At 43.0% G+C, this 13,163-nt stretch overlaps 1 protein-coding gene across 1 annotated transcript in view; it reads left to right on the forward strand.

Moving 5' to 3' along the window:
- LOC147424647 (rab GTPase-activating protein 22-like) overlaps nt 1-13,163 on the forward strand; it is a 91,586-nt gene that overhangs the window by 46,791 nt on the left and 31,632 nt on the right. Inside the window, exons 3-4 of the mRNA XM_086500796.1 lie at nt 2,498-2,601; nt 2,749-3,179. Of these exons, the coding sequence (XP_086356922.1) occupies nt 2,498-2,601; nt 2,749-3,179 (535 nt within the window). The remainder of the gene's footprint in view (nt 1-2,497; nt 2,602-2,748; nt 3,180-13,163) is intronic.

Raw genomic sequence — 13,163 nt, forward strand, 5'->3', positions numbered from 1 at the left:
GAGAGAGAGAGAGAGAGAGAGAGAGAAATGAAATGATATATTAACGTCTTCAAAAGGCCAAAATGACCTATGAGACCATCAGATACAAAGTGGTGAATCTAATACAACGTCTGAAGTACAAGTACAAAAAGTACTGAAAGTAAAAATGAAAACTGAAAATGAGTGTGAAATGTGAAATGTGAAAATGTAGAATAGGCCCTCAATGACAATCTGGGTGTCGTGCTAGAATGCCTCTGATCCTCTGTTGGAGTCTCCGTCGATGGAGTGTGCTCGTGTGTCTCAGTCGTGGTCATCTCGATCTCCCGAGCTCAGTCGCCTTGTCAATGAGGGTGCCTCTCGTATGAATGCCACCCTGTGCTGGTGGTTGGTCTCTTGGCTCCCTCGATCCAAAGAAGTCTGTGATCTGTCTCCGCGACTGTCGTGCTCCATGTCTCCTCAACAGACTATCTCTATGTCTGTGTAGCTCAAGTAGATATAAGCCAAGGCATCTCTGATCCTGATACCTCATGACTCTATCTAGGGGTCCAATAACCCTCCCTGAATAAGCAATGGAAGCACCCTCGTATCTCATAATACACAGTGCAGTGGCATATGTAGTGTAGCTCTGTCTGCAGCTCTCTACCGCATAGTTGACATATCCTAGACTCCGGCGGTATCCCTCTGAATCTACCCGTCTCAGTCTCCAGCTGGTGTGAGGATGTGCGAATCTGACCAATAGCACATCGCAGACTATGAGACAAATGAGTGTCCATGTAGCTCGGACGAGTCACAAACCCATCTCCCGAAAGTTGGAGAAAGTGCTCTTTGTAAAAAGCCATCTTCGTGCCCAACTCCTGCATTGGCTCTACCCATGTCCTCCTGGTGTCCAACTGTATTAGATCCTGCCGAATGAGTCTAGTGATCTCCGTCCGTGTGACTGGCAGGGAGGGTGCATCTAGGGAATACTGAAAAGGAGGCAATCTATCCATACTGAGACCATGCCTCTGAAACCATGAGGTCATCTGCGCATACCAACATGATGCATCTCCTTGCATCGCTAACTGTCTAGAAGACGCAAGAGCCAATCTAGTATATCTGCCTCTATGTGTATCCCATAGACTGTGCATAAAGGACACTGATCTAGTAAGAGCCTCAATCTCAATAGGAGGGGCGGCTTCCTCCGCTCGAATAATCGCATGTGGTACGGAGGCCTTGGCTCTAATCATCCGGGATATCATAAATACCAAGGGTCTCTCCATGTTCCTCCAACTGTCATGATTCACAGATGGTCCCCAAACTTGGACCCCATAAAGCATAGCTGAAGCAACCAAAGTATCAAAGAGCCATAGCTTTGTTCGTGGTTCTTGAAACTGAACCTGCGAACACATCCTCTCTAGCCCTCCCAATGCCGCGTAGGCTCTGGACAGTCTAGTCTCTGCTGCTCTCCTCAGAGTAAACCTCGGTCCCGTGAATACCACCCCCAGATATGTATATTCATTTGTGTACTCCACAGTGTCCTGACCATATAGGAGTGTAGGTGCCGATCTCTTGACCCACTGTGGTGTGGTGTTAAACACCATAACCTTGGTTTTACCAAGGTTCACAGACAGTCCACTATCCTCTGCAAAGTTGTGCAATGCATCTAACTGTCTCTGCATGCCCTCTGGCGACTCTGATATCAACACAATATCATCAGCATATAATAATAAAGGGATCCATGTCCCTGCTAGAGAGAGAGAGAGAGAGAGAGAGAGAGAGAGAGAGAGAGAGATCTACTGTTGAACCAACTAACTTGGGCAATGATTAGTGATTTACAATGGCGGCAAGGTGGTGCTTATATACTCAGCTTAGCAAATTGCCCTACCCAGACTTTGTCACAAACGGGAAAGGGAGTAGATCGACGCAGTTTTGGGGACCAGAAGATGGTTGGTCCCCCCTCCCCCCCTTAGAGAGAATCTTTATTAGGGAGTCTTTATAGAAGCACAAGAACCAAAGAACCCATAGTTACCCAGAACGGGGAACGAGGAACGCAACATGCATAAAATGCCATTCCTTGTTTCGGATACTCACCTGAGGAGGCTCCCTCCACCTCGGCTCCGCCGCCTGCACGACCTCCACCGCCCCCCTCAAGAGGGGGGTATGTTATAAGTTGGTGATGTGGCAACCCCAGGGGGTTAGGGTCATTAAAAGAACCCAATTGAGGACAACCAGCTGAACGTGCTAAACCTGAAAACTGCTGGACATGGACACCTGTATGGATAGGCCCACAAAACATGGAAATTAAATACTTGAAGGCCCACCCAGATCTACAAGACTTTATGGCCAGAGCCAGTCTTGGTGTAGTCAACTAGAGATTGATATTTTCATAGGCTAAGGTCCACTCGTATAACTTGACTTCTGAGCTTGCAATTTTAATGACACAAAATATTGAAGGTTTGATTCTAGATTTTTCTGTCCTCATGAAGTCCTGTATCCATGCAGGAATTAACGCCCTCTTGTATAAAATGTCCACTGTCAGGGGGTGCATCCATCCATAAGGGAGGAAGTATGGGAGTTTCTTCTTGGCTGCTTTGCAGTTGACAGTACTTATGTGGAACGTGCAGCCCTTCGAAAGTCTCGCAGGTGAAATGTTTCTCTTCATACATCATGCTAGCTCTGTTTATTAGTATATTTCTTTGTCATCAACAAACCTTTATCATTTCAACTAGAAGTAGACATTTATTGATCAACCTTCTGATACCTCTTTAATCATACTTGAAAATCCTGTAGAGACAAATATCTTCAAATCAAAGCTGGCTGCCAGGCTATGGATTCAGCAGTTGGCAGTGGAACTGTTGTAACATTACCACGGATCAGTGAAAACGGAACAGTTACTGATGGCTGCCGGAAACATCCAGAGATAGAAGGCAAAAGTCCACCTTCCAACAGCAACAGTTTTGAGACCGGGGAGATGCTGCCAAGATCACTTTTATCTCTATTACAGCAAGATGAGATACGGAAGGAGAGCAATGCAATTCAAGTGTGCAGGGACATTGACGAGAAGCAGACGACAGGTCCAGCCCATTTAGCACAAGTGAATAGTAACACTGCTGTTCAAGTGGGAAGAATTCTTGCCCGTCAAGACATTGACAAAGTTGCGATAGGAAATTCTGCGCCAGAAAATAAAGTAGTTCAGTGGCGTCTGACGTTACACCAGATTGGTGAGACTTTTTCCAGCAATTTTGATACAAGCTTGGGCGCATGAAAGTTTGTGATAGCTGACTTTTTGCTTTGTTGCCATTGTTTATTGTCTATTTCTTTACTCAAACTTGAAACGTAATGAAAGGACTACTTTTTGAAAGAAGATATTTCTGATGGTTTACTGTATGTCCTGTGCTGATGTAAGCTTTTTCCTGTACAGGAGCAACGAATATCTAGGAAAAATATTGTATGAGCTCGCAGGATTGATATTGCTGGTCTCTATTTTCTAGTTATCAAAAATCATCCTTAGCATGTTGTAGGCCAGCATTTGAAGTTTTGTCAATGGTGCAGAAGCTCTTCAAGTGTATTGTTCGCAGTCTCTGCTGTTCCATGGTAGAATCTTGACTTGGAGTGTCCAAGTTTGTTACAAGTTGTTCTTGCGAAGTGAAATAATAAAGAAATACTGAAAGGGATGCCAGTCTTTGATGCCAGTGTGTCTTGGCTGTTGACTCTCCTCCTCCGTGTCGTGTCGACTCTCCTCTCTCCCCATTTAAGATCAGTGATCTTGCAGTTTCTATTCTTGTGTTGCTATTGATTTCTCGCTTGGACTGTCCAAGCCTGTAAGAGTGGTATCAAAGCTCAAAACGATTCTTCTTCTACGAAGGATTCGGTCCTATCTACAACGCACGTGGGTTCTGTCAAAGAATTTAATAGAGACGGCACCCCTTTGACCTTTAGGTTGCAGGAAGATGAAGAAAAGACGAAACCCAATCAAGTAACTGAAGAAACCAACGGACATTTTGGCAACTTTCCGGTGGGACATCTCGATAGAGATGAGTACAAGCATCAATTGCAGGTTGACACACGTGTGAGAAAATGGATCAAGTACTCTAGAGACACGAAATATGTGAATCATCTGAAGAAATACTCGATTGATGAGATTCACTTGAGATGGCGAGAGCCGTCGATTCTCCTCTCTAGACGGTAAGGAAGTTGAAAGAAAAGCTGAGTGCAAGAAAGAGGAAACTATTCTCACAGGAAGAGTTGGATAGAGCTCTTGAAAAGAAGATGAACTAGAAAGAAGATCAACCAACTAAGAAAAGGCTTCAAGCATTCTCGGAAGAAGAAGAAATTGGTGGATTTCCTCTTCTTCCCTGGTTATTTGGGGATCTTAAGAAAAGGCTTAAAGCACTCTCGGAAGAAGAGGAAATCGGTGGATTTCTTCAATTATTTGGGCCGGAAGTTGACTTTCGAGGTGGTGAGCAAATCCAAGAAGCGTGTTCATTTCGAGGTTGGCCGATTTTTTTTCCAGTCTTCAGAGAGTTTCGACAGTTCGTTGTCCTCTAGTTCCAGAGATGATGAGAAAAGGTGGAAGAAGCGGAGAAAAAACAAGAAAAGCAAAAAAAAAAGAGATTTTTTTGCAAAAGTCCAGAAGGCATGAGAGCCATCTAGCTGTTCAGAGGAGGAGGAGCTCGTCCTCTTCTGACAATGAGGAAAAGAATACGAAGATTAAGGAGTTCAAGGATGGGACATGCATAGACATGGTGGTCTACTGTGTTGTCACGTAGAGAAGCACCTAAGAAGTGGGTAAAATTCAAGAGAATTCTCACTTCTCTCGACTTGCCATCATTTGAGAACGACTAAGAAAGTCACGTTGGATGACTACTGCTTGAGGTTTTGGGATACCTATTTGCCAATGTTCACGTTTCGGAGGGTCACTTTGAGGGACTAGATTGAGCAGTTTTGTTGTGGTTTGCCAAAAGAGATTCAAGAGTATTGTCTGCAACAAAAGTTTGACTCTATTCAAAGACTTATGGGACATGCCAAGCAAGGTTTTCGAATGCATGCCGGCTCATGGACTTAACCTACGGACAAGCCAATGTCCACCTCAATAGGGCAAGAGTCTTCTAACGAAGAGAAAGAACCAAGGGAATCTGATGAATGTTCATCAGAGGATTTCGAAGAAGTAAGGGAAGCAGATGATAGTGCATTTGAGGGTTTTGACGAACCAAGGGAACCAAATGCAAGTTCTTCAGAGGACTCTAGAGAAGAAAGGGAATCAAATGATGAGGGTTCCGACGAAGGAGGGGGAATCAGCTGATGGTTCATTAGAGAATTTCGACGATTCAGATTGAGGTGCCAATGGACAAGGGAGGCCAACAGGCTATGAATAGATCACAGGGCACAAGAAAAGGACAGAAAGGTAAGCTAGGTCCACAAGATAATTTGATCAAGGGTACTTTTTGGCCCTCGATGCAAAGTGGATGGAGAAGGAGAACATCGCAAATTCTCTTTAGAGAGAGCTGTACCTTGAAGCTTTTGGATTATTAGCTGTGTCTATACCGAGGCATGTTGAATCTGATGCGGTGCGGACTGCACAAGAGGGGAGCCACTCCACTCCTTTGTCACAAATTGAATAAAGTCACTAATTTCTCTATGAGATTTTAGTAATATTGACAGGTTGACAGTATTTTGCGGAATGACTTTGTGAAAATATGTGCACTGAATTGGATATTTTCTTGATTGAACTGAAGACATGTGCTCTTTCATGTGTGTATTGTTCGATACATGTAGAGAAAGATGAAATGTCTGCAGCATTTTGTTTGATGAATGATTTGAATTTAGTACATCTAGACATCTATTAGGGATGTGATGGCTAAGTGAATGTGACTGAACGTGATTCTAGTGCATCAAGAGTTCCAGAAGGATGAGATGGCTACACAACAATCTAGGTGCATCAAGAGTTCTGGACAGAATGAGATGGCTAGATTAAATAATTGAAACACAAGTATTCAGTGTGAACTAATTGTGTGATTTTGTGGATTGCATGCTATGTGGATGTACTGTCTTGTGGAGATGGTCATGGGCATGGTTTGCTTGATTGGAATGTGACAAGAATTGATATGAATTTGATAGTAACAAGATCTAGTAGATTAAGATATCCATGAAAAGATCAGCACGGTTTGGATGTGATGACTAAATAGGTTACAATGATCATGATTTGTATCTGAGACCCTTGATAGAAATGTGACTGATTAGTGGGTGATGTCCTTGTAAAAGTGTTGGATTGGAGTTTGGTGCATGGGTATAAAGAGTGAGTGTCTACTCAGGAAAGTTTCTTTCCTTTCGCTGCTTTGCAGGCATAATCGAGGTCGATTACAATTCTTTTAAGAGGGGGGAATGTCACAAAGTGATGACATGGCGTGCCTAACTAGAAGAGAAACGGCTGAGTGGACGAGGAACTGAAACTCAAAAGAACTGAAGAAGTTGGGGTCGATGGGCCTAAAATGGGGGTTAGGATTTTAAAAACCTAACCCACCAACTTAAAGAACTTATGGAGCATTGGCTGAGGGGCCTAAAACCCTAAAAATATAAAATCTTGCACCTTGGCTAGATTTTCATAAATTGCACTGATTGATGACGTGGCAGATCTTATGGATTTCTGCGATTTGCGCTGGCTGTTTTGGGGAGCTTTCTGCGCGAGCTTTTGAGGAAAGATGCTTTTGAATCTGATGCTTTTGGGGCTTTGCCGAGAGGACCACTCTTCCGTAGAGCATCTGGACGCAGAGTCTTGAAGAGAGTTGGACCCTCGGGAGTTGTACTTTGCAAAGTGAAATAATAAAGAAATATTGAAAGGGGCACCAGTCTTTGGGGCCAGTGTGTCTTTGCTTGGAACTCCGCCGCGCTGTGTCGACTCTCCTCCCCTCTCTCCCTACTTAATTTTAGTGATGTTGCAGTTTTTGTTTGTGTGTTGCTATTGATTTCTCGCTTGGTGTGTCCAAGCTTGTAACTGATGGCGTGGCATGTCTAGAGTCTTAGGTGGGCCCCTATAAGTGGACACAACTGGCAAGGCATAAAAAAGAAACCCTTGTACAATGATGATGTGGTAGCCTGCTAGCAGAATTTCCGCTTCGTTAAAATGGTCAGGCTCGTGGCAGGTGGTACGGGCATTCACAGGAAGAGCAAGCGCCAGATTTTGGTTACGCAAATTGAAAATGGAGAGCTTTTTAGAACTTGTAGCTTTTGGGGGGGCTCTATTTTTGGGGCCCTATGTAACCTTTAGAAGGAGACGGGGGTCTCGTGCCTTGGCTGATGAGCTTGGGAGCTCTGCAAAGAGGAGAGACCATGGCAATTGTATTTTGTGAATGATCAAAAAAGAAAGAAATACCGAAAGAGGCGCGAGTCCTTGGGCCAGTGCATATGGAAGAACTCCGCGGCTTCGTGTCAACTCTCTCTCTCTCTCTCTCTCTCTCTCTCTCTCTCTCTCTCTCTCTTTATCTGTTTAGTCCAATTGTTGCAATTTATGTTCATGTGTCGTTATTGATTTCTCGCATTGGGTGTCCAAGCCTGTTACAAAATGCCTCCAGCATCTGGCATGGCTTCCGCCACCGATGGCAACACACTTCTACAACCTAATGCTTATGATAAGATGTCTCCAATGTAGGGACGGAAGGAATACAAAGAAGATGTTCTATGAGTCAAAACCATATTACAGGGTCCTTGTGTGTGAGGTTGTGGACCCCCGGGGCATGGGAAGCGTGCATGATGCGCAGGAGTCTAGGGGAGGAGGATGTCACAAAATTGATGACGTGGCTTACTAATTTGGATCTAATTGCTGACGTGGCATTACAATGATGTGGCAGCCCTTCCGCAAATCGCGCTAGTGACATGGCAGGTTGGTAGATTGCAGAGAAGGTCCTCTGGCGGTTGTATTTTCTGATCAACAATACAAGCAGCAATACCGAAAGGGTGCCAACCTTTGGGGACAGTGTATTTGGAAGCGGAACTCGGCCACCTTGTGTTCGACCTCTCTCTCTCTCTCTCTTTTCAGCTCAAGTGTCAGTCTATTCCAGTTTTTGTTTGTGTGTTGTTGAAGATTCTCGCTTGGGTATCCAAGCCGGTTCTAGTGGTATCAGAGCTCATACGATTCTTCTCCTATGGAGGATTCGATCCAAGTTTTTGTAGCACACATGGGTTCTAGTAGTGAATCCGACAGAGAGGAACACATACGTCCTCCTACTATTTTACGAGAGGAAGAAGAGCCTTCCACTCCTGGTAGGGATACAGAGAGAACCAACGAAGATTCTAACGAGGGCAAGCTTTCTTCCGATGATCGGGAGAAGGCCAAGACAAGCCTAAAGTAGAAGCTCTCGACAGATTGGAATACATACAACAACTTCAAATAGACAATTGTGCTCGACTTGTTAGATACTTTCAAGGATCTGAGATATTTAAAGTATTTGTAGAACCTTCTGATTCCAAAGGTTTATGAAAGATTGTAGAAGGTTGTCAAAACATCAATCAAGTCAGCCTTGAGGACCAAGGCCAAGCCAAGTGCAAAAAAGCAGAAGCTTTATTCCAAGGAAGCGTTGGATGAAACTCGAGATTAAAGTCAATGAGTTGGTGAAGTCTCGGAAATATTCTCGGAAGAGTCTCAAGTCAAAGGATTATGCCAGGGATCAAAGAAAACGCAGGAAACGTGTTCACTTTGAGGACGATTTGGGTCTCCTTTGTCTTATTCCAATTTGAGCGAGGATGAGAAAAGACAGCGGAAGGGAAGAAAGCATAAGAAAAGAAAATCTAAGATAAGTAGGTCTAGAAAGCACAAAAGCGTTCTAGTAGTTTGGAGGAGGAAACCTCTTCCACCTTTGACAATTTAGAAAGTGATACCCATGCTTTTGGTACAACTTTTGGCAAGAAGAAGATTCACCTGCTACGAGCTACCTAGTACGACAACGTAGAAAAGAAGGGGAGAAAGGAGTTCAAGGATGGTGGCCAAGTGGTGAAGTTCGATACTTTTTTGGATTACAATGATGATTCTCAAGCTCTTTCCTTCATAAAGTATTTTGACACCACTTTTTTTGGAGGCAACTTCTTGGAAGGCTCTAAAGTATGAGAGGTAGCATCTTTTCTGAAGGGGAATGGTCTCACAGGTGGTCTACTCTTTTGCTTTACAGCGAAGTACCAATCAAGTGGGTTGAATTTAATTTCTTGTTTTCTTCATTGTGGTTGATACAACTGTGTAAGGCCGATGTGATTACAGCTTGGAGCCATCGGAGGATTGCGAGAAGATGGTACTTTGGCCACCTTTAGTAAATGTTCTTTGGATACCTTTTCTAGCTGCTTCTTTCGCCAAGCGTCTTTTATGGAGTAGATAGAGCCGTATTGTTGTGGATTACCCAAAGAAATCCGACGATTCTACTTCAAATAGAAATCTAAGAGCATTAAGTAGTCAATGGAGCATGCGATGGAAAGCTTTTTCATGCATTCAAGCTCTGTGACTCATGCTACAGATGAGCTAGTGTCCAAGGCATTCTTCTAAGGAGAAGAAGAAATGCCAGAAACAAAAGAAGAAATTCACAGGGCCTAAATTGATAATAGAGAGAGCAGCGTGCAGAATCCTACAAGGAGCTATGGTTGTGAAGAAGTTGGGCATATTTTAGCTAAGTGTCCAAAGAAAGAAATGCAGGGAAAGCCAGAGGATAAACAAGAAGAACGAGTGAGGAAAGAAAAGACAAAGACAGGACTTGTTTTGGATTTCATGGGGGGCAACCTTAGATCAACGGGATGGGAGTATTGAGCGCTTTAGAGCGTGGAGCAAAGTATGAGATCAGGAGGCCCTTGATATTTTTTGATGGATGAGCTAGAGCCAACTTCATTTCACCAGAATTGGCGGCTTGACTTGGAATTATGCCCGAAGAAATGGGACCACAGTTGGATGTAGTTTTAGTAGCACCAAGGTAGGACGTTGCCATTACATTTGTCATTGGTAAACTTCGGTTGCATTGTTAGGGGTATTTGGGCCATGAGGACTTCCATATCATACCTCTTGAGGGATGCGATGTACACTTGGCGATGCCTTGGTACACACAAACAGTGCCGTGGTTGATTATTGGGCAAGAAAATATGTATTGAAAAATGATAAGGGCAGAGAGATCATCCTTGATGTAAAGTTAAAGGGCGAGTCTCTCACTCGTATCCACTTCAACCATTCCAAAATTAATGAAATCCAATCTGTTTGGTTACTCGATTTTCTGAGAGATTTGGAAGAACATAAAACTTAAAAGGTCGAATTTGTTTAGATTTAGAATTAAAATGCTAAGATTTCTTGCAAGCTTAAGCTGGTTGTTTCTTTGAGGGTTTGGCTAGAAAGCTACTTGAGACGTGAGGATCGCATGATTGATTTGATTCCTTGCAGTACACCATCGAACTAGGCACCAGATAGAGTGAACAAAGGGCTGAAGAAATAATGAATCAAGTAAAAGAATGTCTGGAGAAGGGTCTAATTCAACCGAGTACTTCACCTTTTTGTTCATCAATGTTTCATTTTTAAAGAAAGATGGATTTTGGAGATTGTGCATTGATTACAGGGCTCTTAACAAAGTCACCATCAAGATCAGGTCCATCAAGATTAGGTTTCCAATACTCAAGATCGATGATATAGTTACTCGACATATTATATTTTAACATAATTGATCTGAAAAGCGGATATCATCAGATCTAGATTGCTCCTAGAGATGTATACCACGTTCACGACATCCTTTGGATTGTAGGAGTATTTGGTGATGTCTTTCGGTCTCACAAAATGCTCTTGCAACGTTCAATAGAGAGTTTGTGGACACCTTTGACGAAATTATCCTTTTCTCCAAGAATGAAGAACACCGAAATTATCTCTTATAGTTTTTTTTAGGCACTGTGGAAACAGAGGTTGGTCATCAATAGAAAGAAGAGTGAGTTCGTCCTACCAGAGTTGTTTCTGGGGCACATCGTCTCAGCAAAATGTGTGAAGATGGACTTGGCGAAAGTAGCTACTATTTGGGATTGGCCAGATTTAAAGAATGTTCATGATGTGCGAAGCTTTTTGGGTTTGTGCTCGTATTACCGGTATTTCATTCGATAATTTTGCGGAGATTGCTTTGCCTTTGTATACTTTGGCTCTGAAGGGTATTCCATTCACTTGGGGACCTTCATAGATTGCAGTGTTTGAGAAACTCAAGCAAAGTTGACGACGGGTCTTGTTTTGATTTTGCGAGATTTGTAGAAGCCTTTTGAGGTTATTGTGATGCTTGTGGTAGCAGTTTGGGAGGGGTCTTAATGGATGAGGGCCATGTTAGAGCTTATGAGAGTGGCATTTATCTAGACTTGAGAGGGTTGCACAGATCTCTTAGAAAGAGTTGTTGGCTGTTATTCACGCTCTGACTCAGTAGAGGTATTATTTTCTTGGAGCCGATTGTTAAGTGTTTAGGGACCATCAGAGTTTGAAGTAATTCTTGTATCATGAGCTTTTTTCATAGAAGTAGATGAGATAGGCGAATATATTGTCGCAGTTCCATTATCTCACGGGAATGAAGAATTTAGTGGCCTTGTCTTGCAAGCCAGAGGTATCCACTATCACTATAGTGCTCATCAGAGTTTTGATGAGATGCTCGAGCGATATGCTACAGATACAGATTTTGCAAACATCTTTGACATCATACACGGTATAGAATGGGGAGACGGTTGCAAGATATTCACTCGAGGAAGGTTATTTGATGTGAAAAACCTTGTTGTATATGACAGGGGGTTGAAGCAGAAGTTATTGACGGAGTGACACAATCCTTCTTTTGTAGGGAATCGGGACATAGAGGTGACCTTGAAGGGTAATTTTAAGTTATTGACCGAGTGACACAATCCTTCTTTTGTAGGGAATCGGGACATACAGGTGACCTTGAAGGGTGTTGAAAATTATTTCTACTGGCCTCAACTCAAGAAGGGTATGAGTTTGTGCGCTTGCTTAGTGTGTCAGAAGGTTAAATTCGACAGGCACAAAGTGGGAGAACTCCTGCAGCGCAGTGTAGCCTTTAGCTATTCCAGGTCGACCTTGGGAAAGATAAGTTTATCTTTGATCTTTGGAGGACTCAGAGTGGGCATGATGGTATTTGGACCATCATTGATAGATTTAGCAAGCATCCTTGCTTTTTTATCAGTAAAGAAGACAGTGAAGGTAGACCATTTGGCTAAAGTGTCTGTCTCACATATCTTAAAATCACATGGCATGCGTAAATCTTTAATGTCAGATAGAGACCCTAGATTCACGAGCTTGTTTTGGAGAGTAGTGTGGGAGAATATAGGCACGAGAGGAAGGGTAAGGAGAGGCTTTTTCCAAAGATTAGCATGTGATACTATGGGCCCTTCTAGATTAAAGAAAAGATAAATGATGTATCCTTTAGATTGAAGGTGCAAGATACTTGGAGGATTCAAAATTCCTTTTATGTGAGTCGAGTCTCTTGAGACCTTTCAACGGTGCGGTACCCGATGACATGGAGCTAGAGCAGCAACCAGAAGTGGAAGACGCGGAAGAGATTTTTGTTCCCACCAGGTCCTAGCGCACGAGGAAAAGGAAGTGAAGGGTAAGCTGGTTTACCAATATTTGGTAGTTCAGGAATTATTCGGCTCTGGATGCGAAGTGGATGGAGGGGAGGACCGAGTAGATACTCCTCGGTACCAGAGTTGTAGCTGGTTTAGCTCCAGCTATTCCAGAAGTGCACGCTGAATCAACGTGTTAAATCTGGTGCAGTGCGTGCTTCACAAGAGGAGAGCCACTCCACTCCTTTGTCATAGATTGCCTAGAAGAAATGAAGTCAACTAATTTCTTTGTGAGATTTTAGGGGTGTTCGTAGGCTGTTAGTGCTTTGCAGGACAAATTCATGAAAAATGTACATTACAAATGTAGAATTCCTAAAAAGCACTTGTTACATGTACTCTCTCATGTGTGTATTGGAGTATGTGTCTGAAAGATGGATGAAATGTCTGCAACATTTTATCTGTTCACCCGACAGGTGATGTGAATATGGTAGTAATGAGATTTAGTAGATCAAGACATTGGTTAAAACATTAGCATGGTCTTGATGGGATAATGATGTTGAATGTGATTCTAAATGTTTTGTGACTTGCGTCTATGTGCAAGTGCAAGATTTGCATAGTCTAGTGCATGTGTACATAAAGTCAGTGTCTACTGAGCTATT

The sequence above is a fragment of the Adiantum capillus-veneris genome, chromosome 25, assembly GCF_014529385.1.
Source record: "Adiantum capillus-veneris isolate H3 chromosome 25, ASM1452938v2, whole genome shotgun sequence".
Lineage (NCBI taxonomy): Eukaryota > Viridiplantae > Streptophyta > Polypodiopsida > Polypodiales > Pteridaceae > Adiantum > Adiantum capillus-veneris.